The sequence below is a fragment of the Suncus etruscus genome, chromosome 5 (assembly GCF_024139225.1).
Source record: "Suncus etruscus isolate mSunEtr1 chromosome 5, mSunEtr1.pri.cur, whole genome shotgun sequence".
Classification (NCBI taxonomy): Eukaryota; Metazoa; Chordata; class Mammalia; order Eulipotyphla; family Soricidae; genus Suncus; species Suncus etruscus.
Window position 1 is genome coordinate 50,433,345 of NC_064852.1, and position 18,570 is coordinate 50,451,914.

The following is an 18,570-nucleotide window of genomic DNA, read 5'->3' on the forward strand; positions in this document are numbered from 1 at the left end:
TCACCAGCATCATATACCGTTCCCAAGCCTCATAAGAAGTGACTTCTGAGCAGAGGGACAGGAGTAAGCCCTGAGCACAACTGGGTGTAGCCTAAAGATTTTATAAAAACAAATGAAAATAAAACTGGCTTACATCTTCATTGATGCAAAATAAAATTTATCTGACATGATCCTTGCTCTTAATTTATAAAAGGGTAAGAAACCTTTTATACAACTGTAAGTGCTTACTTGTTTAATAGATAGCTTCTGTGTAAAGTGCCTTTTATGCAATGATTATGGAGTTAGCTGATTGGGATCTTCTACTCAAGACACTTATCTCTGTATATGTGCATAGTATGTACACAAATAGGAAGAGAGCAAGTATTTTTTAGATAGGTGTTGAAAAGATTAAATTCTTTGACACCCAAGAAACTATATAAATAGTAGCTTGCTCTGTGTATGTGGGGGGCGGGCATGGTATGAAACACATTGCTTTCCCCTAACTTAATTTTTAAGTATAGTCTAATTTGGCTCCTTCTTCCCTTGCTACCTCAGGATTTAAATGTAGATGAATTTGAGGAAATATTTAAGACAAAAGCCCAAGGTCCAGCCATTGATCTCTCTTCAAGCAAACAGAAGATAACACAGAAAGGATCAAACAAAGTGACATTACTAGAAGCAAATCGGGCCAAAAATCTTGCCATAACTTTAAGAAAAGCTGGAAAGACTGCCGATGAAATATGCAAAGCTATTCATGTGTAAGTTCAGGGCATTCTTAAAAAAAATATGTCTTAAGAAATTCAATTAAGTTGCAAAAAAAAAGAAATTCAATTAAAAAAGAATACCATAAAAGAATGAATACCATAAGGTTATGAATAGATGATAACAGAAATATTTCAATAGTGGAACCAGATCTTAGATTAAAGAGAAAGCAAGTTTTGATGCCCATACCCCAGAGACATATGACATCATAGTTGAGGTGCTGATGCTAAAGAGGTGGACGAGAAATAAATCTCAGGAGAGCTGAATCAGATGAGTCATTTAAAAGCATTAATAATTGGATTGTGACAGCATTCATTATTTTGGTCTGCTTTCTAAAACAGGCTGACAGTAATACATAAAAGGAAAGCTTACTGGGGTATTACAGATGCCAAGCAAAGGGAGAAAATGTCACTTTCCTTTGGATTATCTGAATTTTATCCAGATATGTTAAATACAAATTTGATAGCATTGTTGGTATGATGCAATTCAGTCCCGGATGCAAATAGAATGCAGATGTATATTTTTAACTCAGCAATATGAAATGGATTCCTGATATTCTTCATACTTTCAGGATATTTTAAGTTCAGTTTCTTTTTAAAAATCCCTGAACTGCAGAGAAGACATTGCTGTTAACTTGCTTTACGATAGCATCTCTGATATTTTTGAGGTCATGTTGATGTTCAAGTATGATAAGGATGTTTTTTGGGGTCCGGAAAGATAGCACAGCAGTAGGGCATTTGCTTTGCATGCAGCCGATCCAAGACAGACAGTGGTTTAAATCCTGGCATCCCTTATTGTCCCTCATGCCTATCAGGAGTGATTTCTGGCACAGAGCCAGGAGTAACATCTGAGCACCATCGGGTGTGACCCCAAAACAAAACAAATAAAAAGATTTTCTTTTATGACTTTGCAATTAATTGGTCAGAAATTGGCACTTTATAAATTCTGATCAGAGATTATTTAGAGGAGTAGTAGCCCTGAGAAATAATTTGATCTAATGTTTATATCCTCAGCCTGCTCATGATCTAATATAGTGTGCCCTAGCCCTAGAGTTTACTTATTGATTCAACAGTGTCTGATGTTGAAAGCTGATACACATGGGGCCAGTGAGATAGCATGGAGGTAAGGCATTTGCCTTCCATGCAGAAGGACTGTGGTTCGAATCCCAGCATCCCATATGGTCCTCTGTGCCTGCCAGGGCCGATTTCTGAGCGTAGGGCCAGGAGTAACCCCTGAGCACGGCCAAGTGTGACCCAAAAACAAACAAACAAAAAAAAATGCTGATACACATTCAGGTTGTTAATTTTTATATCTTATTTATCATGATAATTAAATAAATTTCATTATTTTGCCAAATAAAAATTGTTCTGAGAACAAATAAAAGTTTTAGGTAAATATTTTATTCAAATATACATTCACAGATCTGATATTCCTTCTAGGAATGTTTGCATCAAAGCCAAAATATCTGTATAATACAGGCTATTAGCTGAAGATTTTTTTCTAAAGTACAAAAATAATGTTCTAGATGTAGGTGTCATTGAAATATTTTACAAAGTTGGCAGTTTTCTGGTAATATAAATTTCCTAATTTTTGTCATATCACACCTGTTCTTGAACCACTGTCCTTAATACTCAGATGCTTCTACCTTTGTTTACCTCTTTCTATCATGTCTACCTTGATAGGAAGTTTAGAACTAGCTAAGAGCCTAAAAGCTGTGTATAGAGGTTCAGATATCTCCTGTTTTCAGGAATGCCCTTGAAGGAGCCTAGGCCAAGAGGGTGTCTTTATGAGGCAGCTGTAGTCTTCAACCATCTATGACTTGCTAGTTCATGAGTTGGACCTGATGGAAATTGAAAGGGCAGGATGTTTTTTCTCTAACACTAATATGTCCATATCTGTCTTTAGATTTGACTTGAAGACGTTGCCTGTAGACTTTGTAGAATGTTTGATGAGATTCTTACCAACGGAGAATGAAGTGAAAGTGCTCAGGCTCTATGAGCGGGAAAGGAAGCCATTGGAGAATTTGTCAGATGAAGACCGGTTCATGATGCAGTTTAGTAAGATTGAGAGGCTCATGCAGAAGATGACCATCATGGCCTTCATTGGGAATTTTGCTGAAAGCATTCAAATGTTGACTCCTGTGAGTAGGCCACAGTGAGAGGAATCCAGAGATACAGTACCTTACGATTCTTCCAGATTCCTTTTAGGTCTTTAGATTAGTGCCTAGAGTCATGGACCCTAAAGACACCCTCCCCCTCAACCCCAGGACATTCTAGAGTCCATTATAATCTGCCCAGTTTACATTGTATGCTGAAAACATTTTAAAATAGCCTATTTTTATATATTCTGTTTTGACATTCTTCCTTAAGAATACCTTCCTTAAGAATTCCTGTTTCTAGAGATGTCCTCTGAGTTTCATATGATACTATAAAATAGAGGACAAGAAATATGTTTTTACCATGGCCCATGTCTGACTTCTGTCTAGGTTGCAAGATTAAAAATGTGTCTTTTTGGGGCTGGAGTGATAGTACAGTGGTAAGGTATTTGCCTTGCATGCAACCAACACAGGATGGATGGCGGTTCAAATCCCGGCATCCCATATGGTCCCCCGTGCCTTCCACGGGTGATTTCTGAGCACAGAGCCAGGAGTAATCCCTGAGCATTGCTGTGTGTGACCACCCCCCCAAAAAAGGTGTCCTTTTTTCCTTAAAGTGATCCCATAACTGGGAGCAGGAAAAATGATAGTATGTTGGATAGAGTAGGTTGTCTTGCATGTAGACATCCCATGTTCTATCACTGGACCCACATATAGTCCTCTCTGACCCTGCCAAAGAGGATCCCCGAGCATAGAGTAAAAGGAAAGCCCTGGGTACTGCTGGGTATGTTCCTACACCCCCACCTGCCAAAAAAAAAAAAAAAAGCCCACATTTGGAATTGAAGAGATAGTATAGAGATTAAGGCACTACTTTGCAGGTGATCAACCCAAACTCTGTTCTGGCACCACACATGATTTCCTAAGCACCCCCAGGAATAGCCAAAAACTCCGCAAACAAACAACTATCTGGGGGATATCTATCTTTGGTGAACAAGATATATTGGCTTTCCTTGGAAGCATTAAATTTGCTATAGGAATCATTTTGGGGGAAGTTTCTTACATTTTATGTAGGAATATACACCATGGGGATAAAAATAATGCACCACTCTTGTTGCTTTGTGTTCTTGTGACAGAGATTAATGAATGGTATGAGTCAGTTCTTTCCCAGTTCTAGTTCCTTGTTTTTTTATTTGTTTGTTTATTTATTCTTATTTTGGGGCACACATAGTGGAGTTGCTCCTGGTGCTGCTTTGAGGACCAAATGGTACAGGTGCTCGATGTAAGGACTCCTTTGTGAAAAGTTTGTACTCTAGAACTTTGAACCATCTCCCTAGCCCGCCCACCCCACACATTTTTTTGGTGGGAGGGGAATGCTGGTAGGGATAGAATCTAGGGCATCCCACATGCATGAAAGTCCTCTGTTGCTGAGCTATGTTGTCAACCCAGTGTTTAAAATAGCATGTCTGTTCAGAACATGTTCTAGGAACTTCTTATATTCTTTTGCTGTTTTTCTTTTGTTCTTATTTTTTTGCTATTTTTTGTTTTTATTCTCAGATGAACTCCATTATATGATTAAAGGTGGTAGCAAAGAAAGAAATTGGTATATCTACACAGAGGAATACTGCACAGCTATTAGGAAATATGAAATCATGAAAGTTGCTTATAAACAGATGCATATGGAGAGTATCATGCTGAGTGAAATGAGCCAGAGAAAGAGGGATAGACATAGAATAATCTCACTCATTTATGGAAAAATAAAAGATAATATGGTAATAGTATCCAGAGATTAGTGCCAGGAGGACTAGTCCATGATAGGAAGCCTGCCACAAAGAGCAGGTAGTGCAGTTAGGGTAGTGAAGGGTCCACTATAACAATAATAGTTGGAACTGATGACTGGACATGATTTGGGTGCTAACAGGGGATAAAGTGATACGCATGGTACCCCTTAATTAAAAGGAAGAGAAAAAAGAGAGAAAGGGAGGGGGGATGGAAATAGGGAGAGAGAAAGGGGTAAATCTGCTTCAGAGGCACCAAAGCAGGCAGGAGGGGAGAGGTTGGAAAGGGGTAGAAAAAGAAAAAGAGATAAAGTAAGATATTTGGCCCTGCAAAGCCACAGGCAGGGGGGAGGATGGGAGGGAAACTGGGCACTTTGGTGGTGGGAAATGTGCACTGAAGGGCAGTATATACTGTAAGACTGAAACTCGAGCTTAAAAGATGTGTTTTTTTAAAGGTGGTATCAAGGATGGCTTTCTGCTAGAAAGTTCTCAGTGGTTCTATACAGATGTTGTGATGAACAAGTTCTATTAATGAATGCTCTTAAGAAAAGAGCTTGTGGGACAGGATAAATAGTACTGTAGGTAGGGACCTTGCCTTGCATGCAACCGACCCACATTTGAATTCCAAACCTCAGATGGTCCCTAAGCTTACAGAAATGATCCCTGAGTGCAAAGTCAGGAACAAGCTCTGAGCTTTGCCAGGTGTGGCTCAGAAACAAAAAAAGAGAAGGAAAGGAGGTTGCATGTCCTGATAGAATTCACTAACACCTTATGGGGTTGCTTGAATTTATTTAAGAAAAATTCTATTTAAGGAAAAATTAGAATCCATGTTAAGGCTTTAAAGTCTCAATTCATGCTTGTTTCCTTGTGTTAATTTTTTTAATTTTCGACTGGAATGTCTTATTTTTAACACATATTCCCTTTCTCTCCTTCATTGAATTTAGCAACTACATTCAACTATAGCAGCATCTGTTTCCATAAAGTCATCCCAAAAACTCAAGAAAATCCTGGAGGCAAGTGAAATTTTCTTTCACTACACATATCAAAGAGCTGACCTGTTAGTGTCTGCCTGCCTTGGGAAGGGATTGGATATTGTGCTGATGGTCCTCTCTTGTCCCCCCCCCTTTTTTTTTTTGCAGATTATCTTGGCTCTTGGAAACTATATGAACAGTAGTAAGCGAGGAGCAGTTTATGGATTCAAGCTTCAGAGTTTAGACTTGGTGAGTGCACTGAAAGAAACAGAAGATCCATGTGAGGGCTGAGGCAGTTGACTCCAGTTAAGCTTTACAGAGTTTAACTTGCACCTGGGGGGCTTATTTTGGTGATATTCTACCCCTTGTCAGATGGTCAATTGACCCAAATTTTCTGGAGCACAATCTGGTAGGCTAAAAGCCCTTAGAACCTTAAAAAAGCTCAGACCTTTCCTTTTGTTTGTTTGGGCCACATCCAGCAGTTCTCAGGGGTTACTCCTGGTTCTATTTTTTTAGGAATTACTCCTGGTACACTCAGAGGACCACATAGAATTCTGGAGATAGAACCTGGGTTAGCCATGTGCAAAGAAAGCACCCTACCCATGTGCTATCGCTTTGACCCCAAAGCTTAGACCTTTTGACCCAGTATATCCATCTCTAGTAATCTTTTTGAGAAGTCTAGATTATGGATATTGTAAATAGCTACAGTGTGCACATCTCATATTTGGGGAAACAGATAAATTTGCTATGATATTAACTAGCACAGGGGACGTTAACTATTAGAATGTTTTGTGAAGTTTTCAAAGAATTGGGTGATTTTGTGTTCAGAATGAAAGGCTACAAATCCCACATACAATTTCTTTTTTTTTTTTTTTTTTTTTTGGTTTTGGGGCCACACCCGGTAACGCTCAGGGATTACTCCTGGCTATGTGCTCAGAAATCACTCCTGGCTTGAGGGAACCGAGGTCCGTCCTAGGCTAGCGCAGGCAAGGCAGGCACCTTACCTCTAGCGCCACCTCGTTGGCCCCTACAATTTCATTTTAATTAAGCAAAATATGAGAATCGAAAATATCTGAATGAAAGTAAGTTGATTTTTTTTTTTTTTTTGCTTTTTTTTGGCCATGCCATGTTGTGCTCAGAGATCACTTCTGGCATGCTCAGGGGATCATATGGGGTCCCAGTAATCAAACTGGGGTAGGCCGTGTGCAAAGCAAGCTCCCTGCCTACTGTACTATCACTCCAGCTCCAGATTACCACATTTTTAAAATATCCAACAAGGAGATTGAATGGAATTAATGAATTAATGAATCAAATTAATCTAATATGTATTTTTAAAACTTTTTTCCTCTTTTCTTGTGTGTAAAAGAGGGCTCTAATTTTCAGTCATGTGACTTATATGAATAAGACTAGAGAAAAATGCTCTCTTACCCAGGATGTACTGGGTTCCATGGGAGAGAATTACTTCTTTGGACTGAGTCCTTAGACTAGGCAAGATTTGAACATATAAGAAAGTCTAGTACCATAGCAATAGTATAGGACTTAAGACCATATGGTCCCCTGAGCCTGCCAGGAGCGATTTTTGAGCATAGAGCCAGGAGTGCTGAGTCACACCTGAGTGCTGCCGGGTGTGACCCAAACCCCACCCCCCAAAATAGGTCAATTTCAAGTGACTGCATATGAGGTAACACCTCTAAATTTCATCGTACTACCAACACTGTAGGGTATAGCAAATCTGATGGGAAAGCTACGGTACATAGAAGATCACCAAGTTTAATGAACCTAAATAACACAGAAGGCTCAAGTAGCACCAACTAGCCCAATAATTCCACTTACCTTTTTGTATTGTAGCAAATAATATGAAGCAAATTTGTACCTGCAAGGGGGCAGGCTGGGATGGTAGTGGTAAAACTGAGGACATTGGTGGAGGGAAGGTTATATTGGTGGCAAGATTGGTATTGAAAGACTTAATGTCTGAAACAAGTGTATTGTAAAAAACTTGGTAAACCACATGTTATAATAACAAAGTTATGATTATTTGGAAATAAAATAAAAGGGGTCACTTTTTAGGGCTAGAGAGCTAGTTCAGCAAGTAGAGCACTGACTTTGTATACACAACTAATACTGGTTCAATCCCCATCCCATATGGCCTCCCAACAACTACCAGGAGAAATTCCTAAGCACTGTTGGGTGTGGCCCCAAAAAGTGTGTGTGTGTGGGGTCAATTGTATAGTAAAGTATAGAATTGGAATTTTAGTGGAGAACCTAGTTTATACAGATGATTTACAGTGATGTAGAACCAAAATGTTTTTTTTTTCCTGTTACAATTCATTGTTTCTTCAATAAAAAGCCATTGTCCTTACATGTACCTCTACTTGTGCGCGCGCACACACACACACACACACACACACACACACACACACACACACACATTTGTAGTACAGGTATCCTGGAAGTCCTGGTTTGTTGGGAGTGCGTGTGTTCACCTCCTTGTACCACACCGTGGCTAAGCTATGGAGAAGAATGAAGCTCGAGCCTCCCAGCTTTGGTGGTGGTGATGGGGTTTTGGAAAGGAGTAAGAGACTAGGTGGAGTGAGAGAGAACTTCAGGTAAATATAGATATGTGAGCAGTTCTAGATGTTTGGGGCCATCTCTACAGTTCAGAATATCTGTAAGTCAGCCACTCCTGGTTTTGAAATGAACAAGCTGGTTCTTGAAGGATATACCCAAATGGACTCTCCTGTTGGGATCTTTTGTCTCTCCTTTGAGCATCTGCCCTATGCTGCTCTTAAGCTGAACAGGGTGCATCCTGGGAGGGGACTCATGCTATATCCAATGTTACCTTTTGTTTTCAGCTTTTGGATACGAAGTCAACAGACAGAAAGCAAACCCTGTTGCACTATATATCTAACGTTGTCAAAGAAAAATACCACCAAGTGTCACTGTTTTATAATGAACTACATTATGTGGAAAAAGCTGCTTCAGGTATGTGATTTTTGACTCTCAATGTTCCTTTGGGGTGTTGAGTGCCTATTGGTAAGACACCCTGCACTGAGTAAACACACACTCTTTAGAACTCTTTTCGAAACTCTTAAACAAAACAAACAAACAAATAAAAATCCAACCCTCGTGTATGTGTGAGGTCCTGGCTTCAATCTCTAACTTCAGAGAATATAAAGAAAGATATATGAGGGCCAGAGAGATAGCTTGGAGGTAGAGCATTTGTCTTGTATGCAGAAGGACAGTGGTTCGAATCCTGGCATCCCATATGGTCCCCCGAGCCTGCCAGGAGCGATTTCTGAGCGTAGAGCCAGGAGGAACCACTGAACGCTGCTGGGTGTGACCCAAAAAACAAACAAAAAAAGAAAGATATATGAATAAAAGGCCAGGCTAACCTATATAGCTCTATGCTGGAACACATGAGCTGTTGTGAGTGTTACAACAGGGTGCAGTATTGAACATGGCTATGTAGATGGCTTTTCTGTAAAAATCTGGGTTGTAAACCAGAAGAACAGCACAGGAGTTATGGTGTTTGTTTTGCCTGTGGCTTACTTGACAACAAATATGGTCTCCTAAACACCAGGAGTGAATCTTAAGCTTAGTAGCAGAAGTAAGTCCTTAGTATTGTCTGGTGTGATCTAAAACAAAACAAAATTCAACTCAGGACCTTGTGCACTGATGTTACTGAATTCTGTCACCATCTTTTAAAAGATTAGAAAGAAAATCTGAGCTCAGCCCTTGGATAAAAAATGATTTGTTTAGAGCAGAGAAATACAAAAAGGTAAGAAGTAACCCTTAAGCATCACTGAGTATGGGCTAAAAACCAAATTAATAAAAAAAAAACAACAAATAAAACAAAAGAAGAAAAGAAAAAATGATTTGTGCACTCAGTGTGGCCAGTGATGTGGTTTTCTTATGTCACTCTTGAGTCATTCCAGGAGCCAGATTCTAAAGGTTCTCATATCCCCAAGGTGTACTTGAGCAAATGAATATTTTTAGAGTTTAAATGCCTTTCCTACTGTCAGTGGGTAGAAAGAGCAGGAAACAGAAATCAGGTTCTCATACAGTGGATAGTCCAGTCTGCCATGCTCTTTCTTTGAATCTGAGCATAAACACAGCCATCTTGGAGGAGGTTTTTGGATTAATATAGAACCAAAGGCAGCAGAAGTGTTTATTAAAAGTTCATTGTTCTGTACACAGTCTCCATGGTCAGGACACATAGACACAGTCATGGCTGCCACTTCTATACGATATGCAGTATGTTTTCATTTTTGGCAGATGGTGGCTGGGTGGTTGAGTTTTGTGTTTCAACTCACCTGGACTCAAGAACAAACACAAAGCAGTTCAGCCAAAGAGACCCTTTGCTTCAACCTTCTTTAACCCTTCACTGACTTTGCTGGGGGGTAGAATTTGGGGTCATGCCAGGTGATGCTCAGGGCTTACACCTGGTTCTGTGCTCAGGGATCGCTTCTGGTTCAGGACACCATATGGGGTTTCCATAGACACAGTCATGGCTGCCACTTCTGTACGATATGCAGTATGTGTTAATTTTTGGCAGACAGTGGCTGGGTGGTTGGTTTTTGTGGCCACACGTAATGGTGTTCAGAGGCAAATCCTGGATCTGTGCTCAGGAATAATTCCAGTGGGTGCTCAGGGGAACCATATGTAGTACTAGGGAAAGAACCAGGGTTGGCCATTTGCAAGTCAAGTGGGTCAATATCTGTTCAATTTTAATAACTATTTACATATCTTGCAGCTTGGACAGGTACTTATATCAAGCTTTTTTGTTTGTTTCTGATTTGTGGGGGTCACACCCAATTTGCTCAGGGTTCATTTTAAGTGCTGAAGAGGTTGAACTACAGTTCGTTGCATGCAAAGCAAAGGGCCATTAAAACTTGTTCTATCTCTGGTCATCATCAAGTTTTATTATCTTTATAATTCTTTTGGCCTTGATAAATAGATGGTGAAATAAATCAGTGAGTGAAAAATGCTTGAGCGAGGGTACGGATGGGGTGATACAGATGCTGAAAGGTGCTGCTGAAAGCTTAGAGTCCGATTGGTGAAGTTTGATTCTTGGGGTAGTATGGAAGTGGTATTTGAAAATAATCTGTGATGGGGTCAGAGCAGTAGTACAAAGGGTAGGGCTTCTTCCTTGCACATGAGTGAGCCACATTTCTCCCCGGCTCTCCATATGGTTTCCTGAACCAGAAGTGATCCCTGAGCACAGAACCAGGTGTAAGCTGGTTACCTGGCATGACTGCAAATTCTACCTCCCCACCCCCCAAAGTCAGTGAAGGGTTAAAAGTTGAAGCAAAATTTCTCTTTGGCTGAATTGCTTTCTGTGTTTGTTCTCGAGCCCAGGTGAGTTGAAACAGGCTGTTTACCCTTCAGTTACTTAGTTACTATTTTGTTCATATACTAATTTTTTGGAATGACTGCTGTACTCTTGGTACCAATCCCAAGAATTGTGGCGTCAGCATTATATGTTAATCCCTTCAGGTAGTGTGGGGAGCTCAGGGGTGCAGGAAGATGCTCTGGGAGAATGGCCTCGTCTCAGATAGACCATCTCCTGAGTCAGTGTGATTTACAAGGAAACTCTTCCAGGTTAAGAAACAGGCAAAATGCTGCCCCCTTCGGGATAATATTAAAAATGCAAGAATTAAAAAATCTTTCGAGGGACTGGAAAAATAATACAGTGGATAGGGCACTTGCTCTGCACTTGGTCAAACAGGTTTGATTCTCAAATCTAACATGGTCCCCTGACCTCCACCATGAATAATTCCTGAGTTTAGAGCCTGGAGTGGCCCCTGAGTATTGCTGGATGTGACCCCCCTCCCACAAATTCTTCCACCTTGGATTTGTCACAGCAAGGAAACCTCCAAGCGAACAGGCTATTCCTTAGGTTATCATCTTCTGTATGAACATTGGAATAGCTGCACACACAGAATTCGTAGTCCTTATTATGTGAACTTCTCTGCCAGGCCCTAGCTGTCTTCCCTTATAAACATCTGTGGCCTGTCACACAACCGTTTGCTGCTACTTTTCTTTATTGGAACATGGGATAATGGTACCAGTAAAGTAATGTGTGTGTAGATGTTTTTTCTTTTTTGGTTTTTGGATCACACCCGGCAGCTCTCAGGGAATACTTGTGGCTCTATGCTCAGAAGTCGCTCCTGGCAGGCTCAGAGGACTATATGGGATGCCGGGATTCGAACCACTGACCTTTTCTGCATGCAAGGCAAACACCTTACCTCCATGCTATCTCTCTGGCCCCAGTGTGTTCAGAATTTTACATGTGCTTAAGAATGAGTATAGTGGGCCCGGAGAGATAGCACAGCGGCGTTTGCCTTGCAAGCAGCCGATCCAGGACCAAAGGTGGTTGGTTGGAATCCCGGTGTCCCATATGGTCCCCCGTGCCTGCCAGGAGCTATTTCTGAGCAGACAGCCAGGAGTAACCCCTGAGCACCTCCGGGTGTGACCCAAAAACCAAAAAAAAAAAAAAAAAAAGAATGAGTATAGTAAATTATTTTAGTAAAGGAAGCCTGAAAACTAAACTCAACATTTTTTTGTTGTTGGTATTTTGGGGCCACACCCAGTGGTGCTCAGGGGTTACTCCTGGGCTCTGTGCTCAGAATTTGCTCTTGACAGGCTTGGGGGACCTTATGGGATACCAAAGATCAAACCAGGGTCAGTCTCAGGTAGGCCCCATGCAAGGCAAACATACTATCTCTGTGCTATGTTCTGGCCCTTAAACTAAACATTTTTTTTTTTGGTGGGGCCACACCTGGAAGTACTCAGGTATTATTCCTGGCTTTGTGCTCAGGAATCACTCCTTGGCAGCTTGGGGGACCATATGGGCTACTGGGGATCAAATTTGGGTCAGCTGTATGCAGAGAAAGAGCCTACTTGCTGTATTATTGCTCTGGCCCCAGCTAAATCAACACTTTTAAAGAACCCAAGACTTCACCAGACTTGGGGCTATGATAATAGTACAATGGGTAGGGCTTTTGCCTTGCATACAGTCAACCCAATTTCAGTCCCTAAGTACCCCATGCGGTTCTGAACTCACCAGATATAAGCACTGAGCACTGCTGGGTATGGAACAAATTAAAAAATACTAGCCTTGATGTGGGTTTGTGAGTTTTGAAGCTGAGCTTCCCAACAGATGATCAGGGAACTGGGGAAGGCAGGTATCCTAAACTGTCTAAATGATTCGGTTTTTAGGGGCCACTAGAGCCACCCAGCCTGGTGATTTAATTCTGATGCACACAGAACCTCTGCTCCTGTCCTTTGAGCTGTTTTTTCAGTTTCCCTATGGTATATTGAAGGGATGGGAGGCATGAAAAAGGGAAGGGACTGGAAGCATACCCAGGAGTGCTCAGAGGCTATTCTTGTTTTTGTGCTCAGGTTACTCCTGGCAGTGCTTGGCACCAAAAGTGGTGCCAAATTGAAATTGCAAGGCAAGTGCCTTTACCCCTATATGACTGTCTCTCTGGTTTTGGTTTTCACTGCAACATTGGTCTCTCTCTCTCCATCAGTCTCCCTTGAGAATGTTCTTCTGGATGTCAAGGAACTCCAGCGGGGCATGGACTTGACCAAACGGGAGTACACCATGCATGACCATAACACACTGCTAAAGGAGTTCATCCTCAACAACGAGGGGAAACTAAAAAAGCTGCAGGATGATGCCAAGATTGCCCAGGTGGATCTTTGTGTCCTTTGCTCTTCTCAGAGAAGTGATTAGCTCATTAAGGCATCTGCCTTGCTAGCTAGAGGTGGATTTTTCTTTCTCTTTCTTTCTTTCTTTCTTTCTTTCTTTCTTTCTTTCTTTCTTTCTTTCTTTCTTTCTTTCTTTCTTTCTTTCTTTCTTTCTTTCTTTCTTTCTTTCTTTCTTTCTTTCTTTCTTTCTTTCTTTCTTTCTTTCTTTCTTTCTTTCTCTCTCTCTCTCTCTCTCTCTCTCTCTCTCTCTTTCTTTCTTTCTTTCTTTCTTTCTTTCTTTCTTTCTTTCTTTCTTTCTTTCTTTCTTTCTTTCTTTCTTTCTTTCTTTCTTTCTTTCTTTCTTTCTTTCTGCCTGCCTGCCTGCCTGCCTGCCTGCCTGCCTGCCTGCCTGCCTGCCTGTCTGTCTGTCTGTCTGTCTGTCTTTCTTTCTTTCTTTCTTTCTTTCTTTCTTTCTTTCTTTCTTTCTTTCTTTCTTTCTTTCTTTCTTTCTTTCTTTCTTTCTTTCTTTCTTTTTCTTTCTTCTTTCTTCTTTCTTTCTTTCCTTTTTTAGTTTTTTTTTTAAATATAAATACATGGTTACAAAGCTATTCATACTCCAGGTTTTTTGTCTATGGATAAAGTTGTTCATGATTGAGTTACAGTATAATAACCTTCACCAGTGCACATTTCCCACTACCAGAATCAACAGTCCCCCTCTCACCTTCCCTGAGGCTCTCTCTTCCCTCCCAAGAGGTGGGTTTCTTACGTAGCAGTGATTATTCACTGGCAGATCTTTCTGAATATTGCAGTGGGCAATGCTCTTGCCCTGCTCATTTTATTGCTCTAGGTTGGGCATCTGCACTCTCTTCTTTCAGACCCTCACCACTCACCTAACTTTAGCCATGAGTCCTGTCTTGGATTCAGCCAACATGTCAGACTTGAGCTTAGCACAGAACATTTATTCTCTCTTAGGTTTCTGTGTTTAGTATTTGATCTCAAAGTAAAATATAGCACTGGGGTTCAAGTTGACAGTCTTGAAAAATAGCCAGAACACCTGCAAACACATCACAGATACTATAGAAACTTAGTGATGCAGACATGCAGGTCAAGCTGCAGCTTGGACAGTCCAGAATTGTCCAGAGGCCTGATCACCATGATGGGATCCTGTAATAAACATTATCAATTCATTGAGGGAGATTTGGAATCTGAGGCTTCTAAGATCCCTTCTAACCAGTGGCTTTAGAGTGCTCTTGGATAGTTCCTCATTTGTGCATGTATAAGGTGTGCGTGGGTGGATGAGCAAGTGAGCGTGTAAGTGGCAGGATGTCTCTGAGAGGAAATATTATCAGAAAGCATGAAGGCAAAGAGTGAGTGGAGGTAGGAAGGATATAGAGAGAGCTGGGGTTGCTAAAGCTTCACCCTTACTGCACTGCCACTCTTCCCCAGAGTGGCAAGTTTTTGGCTAGAAGGAAGGAAATTCAGTAGAAATGGACTTCTTTCTTCTCAGGATGCCTTTGATGATGTTGTGAAATATTTTGGAGAAAATCCCAAGACCACACCCCCATCTGTCTTCTTTCCTGTCTTTGTGCGATTTGTGAAAGCCTATAAGGTAAGACTTTGTGGGCCTGAAGGCTCGGAAAAGTATCCTACTGGGCCTGGGTCTGTGTGGCTCTGGAAGACCTGGGTGCTGAATCTGATCCTGCTGCACCAGACTAAGTCCAGGCCTCTTGTAAATGCTCTTGGCTGTCCCCTTGAGGCAAGTGAGTTTCTGGTTCAGGACAGTTTCCTCTCGAAATGGAGCAGTGCAGAAAATCCAGGCTAACTCCAGATTGAATGTTTGGCAGGTTAGAGCCTGGTGTGTACTGCCGTGCCACAGCTGGCATCAGGGAGAGTCAATGTATGTTATTTCCTGCTCAGGTGACCCAGAGCAGCACTCTGCAGCTTTTCAGACCTGTGGGCATGTTTGTGGACTGGTAGTCTAGAACTTAGCATGTGAAACTGTAGGTCCCAATTATATGTGGTTGTTTCAAAAAATGATGATGATGATTTAGAATGATGATTATAATCAGTAAATATTATCTGATTTATTTTATAATCTGGGGTCATAGAAAACTTTTTTTTTTTTTTTTGGGTCACACCCGGCAGCGCTCAGGGGTTACTCCTGGCTCTAGGCTCAGAAATCACTCCTGACAATATGGGATGCCAGGATTCGAACCACCGTCCTTCTGCATGGAAGGCAAACGCCTTACCTCCATGATATCTCTCGGGACCCTGGTTTTAGGACTTGACTGATATTAGGAATATTAGGGGGGGTGGTCTTTTTGTTTGTTTGTTTGTTTGTTGTTTTGTGGATGGGGATTAAACTCAGGTCTCATTCATGTGAGATGTGTGCTTTGCCTCTAATCCACTAAAGAGCAGTACAGGTGATTCAAATAAGAAGGAAAATTTCTTAAACTGTTTACTTTGGGACCTTTTTTTTTTTTAATAATAATTGAATAATGGAACTTGGGTAAGCACACTGCCAGAAACACCCAGGTTGATTTTTCTGTGGCAGATTTTTAGGTTAATTTTTGGTCATTATGCATCCAAAACCCGTTTACTCTTTCCAAATCCTTCCAGACTCCTGTACTCAGTTACATAACCTCATGCCCAGTCACAGATAGTGCTATTTTGAAAAGTTGTTTTTGTATCTTTTTTTTTTTTTTTTTTTTTGGTTTTTGGGCCACACCCGGCGGTGCTCAGGGGTTACTCCTGGCTGTCTGCTCAGCAATAGCTCCTGGCAGGCACGGGGGACCATATGGGACACAGGGATTCGAACCAACCACCTTTGGTCCTGGATCGGCTGCTTGCGAGACAAACGCCGCTGTGCTAGCTCTCCGGGCCCCTTTGTATCATTTTTTACAAATGAAAAACAGTGGCTTTTTGCACCATACCATCATTGGTCAGGGCTTCTTCTTGGTTCTGTGCTCAGAAATCACTCCTGGCAGGACTCAGGCGATCATACGGGGTTTCTGGGATCTAACCTCAGTTGACGACATGCAAGACCAGTACCTAACCACTGTACTATTAGTCTGGGCTCAGTTTGGGAGGTTGTTGATAAAGGATGTGACCCAAAGACTAAATCTCAAAGTCTCAAAGACTAAATGAGTCTCCAAGAATAAATTTGATACTTTCTAGCTGCTATCATAATCTATGAATTCTTCTGACTTTATCTAGCAAGCAGAAGAGGAAAACGATCTGAGGAAAAAGCAGGAACAAGCACTCATGGAAAAACTGCTAGAGCAGGAAGCATTGATGGAGCAACAAGACCCAAAGGTGAGCAGAGCAGGGCCCTGGAGGAAGCCACCTGGAAGGCGAGTTGCAGGGGCTCTTGGGAAATGATCTGAACAGGATACTTTATCACTTTTCAGACTCCTGTACATGGAAATGTTTTCCCATATCACTTGTTTAGCACAGAATGCAATGCTAAGTGAAGAGTAATGTCCAAACTCAGGAGGATATGTAACCAAAACCAGATACTTCAGTAATTGGAGGGCTCAATGTCCTGGTAAAGCACGTCTAGGGGATATCATTGAAGAAAGCTAGTTTGCTACGAGAGATGTAAGGGAGTGTTTCATGGAAGGAAGGTTCATTGAAAACATCTGTCAAATGACTGAATTCTTTGTCTTGAGCATCTGCACCAAAGTTTTAGAAGTTTATTCTTACCAGATAGTAATGAGGGTGGTTCTTTATTTTGGGCCACATCTGGCGGTGCTCTGGGTTACTCCTGGCTCTGCTCAGAAATCTCTCCTGGCAGGCTCAAAGGACCATATGGGATCTAACTTGTGTTTGTTTCGGGTCGGCCGCATGCAAGGCAAAAGCCCTACTTTTGTGTTATCACTCCAGCACCAATGAGGTGGTTCTTTCCTCTTGTCCAAGGCTCCTGTTTTGCTCTTGCTACTAGTGGAGTTGTAAAAAGTTTTGTTTTGTTTTGTTTTGTTTTGTTTTTGTTTTTGGGTCACACCCAGCCCTTACATCTGGCTCTGTGCTCAGAAATCGCTCCTAGCAAGCTTGGGGGACTGTATGGAATGCTGGGGTTTGAACCTGGGTTCGTCCTGGGTAGCCGAGTGCAAGGCAAACACTCTGCCACTGTGCTATCACTCTAGCCCCCTAAAAAAGTTTTTTTTAATTAAATAATCATAAAGTAGAGAATAACACAGTTATCCCTCATTGAGTTTCAGGTGTACAATGTTCCAGCACAATCCTTTCACCAGTGTCCACTTCTCTTATTAGTGTCTTGTGCATTCTTCAGTGTCTTTCTCCTGGACGCTTCCCCAGTGTTCTTGTGTCTGAGCAGAATTTCTAGATGGTATTCTTTGTGTTTTTTTTCCCTTGAGGGTATTTGTACTTCCACATGTTCTCGATATCTTCACACTTCTGGGTGCCCATCAATCCCACTAATATCTGCCATTCTTTTTCCTTTTAGTCTCCTTCCCACAAATCAAAAAGACAGCAGCAAGAGTTAATTGCAGAATTGAGAAGGCGGCAAGTTAAAGATAATAGACATGTATATGAAGGAAAAGATGGTGCCATTGAAGATATTATTACAGGTAAAATATACTTCATCACTATCTCCCACAGAGGGAGACCTCGTTAGTCTAGACCATGCTTAGAAATGTTTGCTGCTCCTGTTATCATGGGCTTTTGAGTTTTTCACTTATTCAGATTCAAAGTTAAACAGAGGTTCCATGTTAATGTCTGAACTATGTGGTATATTTAGCCAGTATACTCACAATCAAAGAGACCCCCAAATTCTGAGAACTTGTTCTTTATAGCACTGGGACCCTATAGATTTCACTGTGTCCTAAAGGATTTCCTTTGTCTTCAACTTGTCACTGCAGTCTATTTCCTTCTTCATTACCGCTACTGCCCAATTACTTATCATTGCAGATAGGACACTTTTAGGGCTTTGTACTAACCATAGTCCCTGCAAATGTTCCCAGCATGTTTTTTAAAAACCTCTTTATTCATAAAGAGTAACTACAGTGTGACTTCCAGAGCTGGTGTTTATATACTATTGGGTCAATAAGTTTCTAAATCAGGGTTGGAGAATGGCCATTTGTTAACTAAGAATAGTGCATAAGAAGCTTGATTCTTCTCTCATCAAGTTGTAGCCTGCAGTATGTAGCTTCAAAAACAAAATTGAAACTGCTAAAACAAGCCTCACAGCAGCATTATTATGCCCTTCTGAAACAGGTCCTTCATATCAGATATTGAGTCGTTGCTCACATTTCTCCAACTGTTCTAAATAGCA

The 18,570-nt window shown here is 41.2% G+C and overlaps 1 protein-coding gene across 3 annotated transcripts in view; it reads left to right on the forward strand.

Annotated features, from left to right (window-relative positions):
• FMNL2 (formin like 2) overlaps positions 1 to 18,570 on the forward strand; it is a 350,132-nt gene that overhangs the window by 322,846 nt on the left and 8,716 nt on the right. For all 3 annotated transcript variants that reach the window (XM_049773056.1, XM_049773055.1, XM_049773057.1), the window contains 9 exons: positions 535 to 737; positions 2,647 to 2,881; positions 5,556 to 5,624; positions 5,751 to 5,831; positions 8,435 to 8,564; positions 13,118 to 13,281; positions 14,785 to 14,886; positions 16,494 to 16,592; positions 17,743 to 17,866. In XM_049773056.1, the coding sequence (XP_049629013.1) occupies positions 535 to 737; positions 2,647 to 2,881; positions 5,556 to 5,624; positions 5,751 to 5,831; positions 8,435 to 8,564; positions 13,118 to 13,281; positions 14,785 to 14,886; positions 16,494 to 16,592; positions 17,743 to 17,866 (1,207 nt within the window). The remainder of the gene's footprint in view (positions 1 to 534; positions 738 to 2,646; positions 2,882 to 5,555; positions 5,625 to 5,750; positions 5,832 to 8,434; positions 8,565 to 13,117; positions 13,282 to 14,784; positions 14,887 to 16,493; positions 16,593 to 17,742; positions 17,867 to 18,570) is intronic.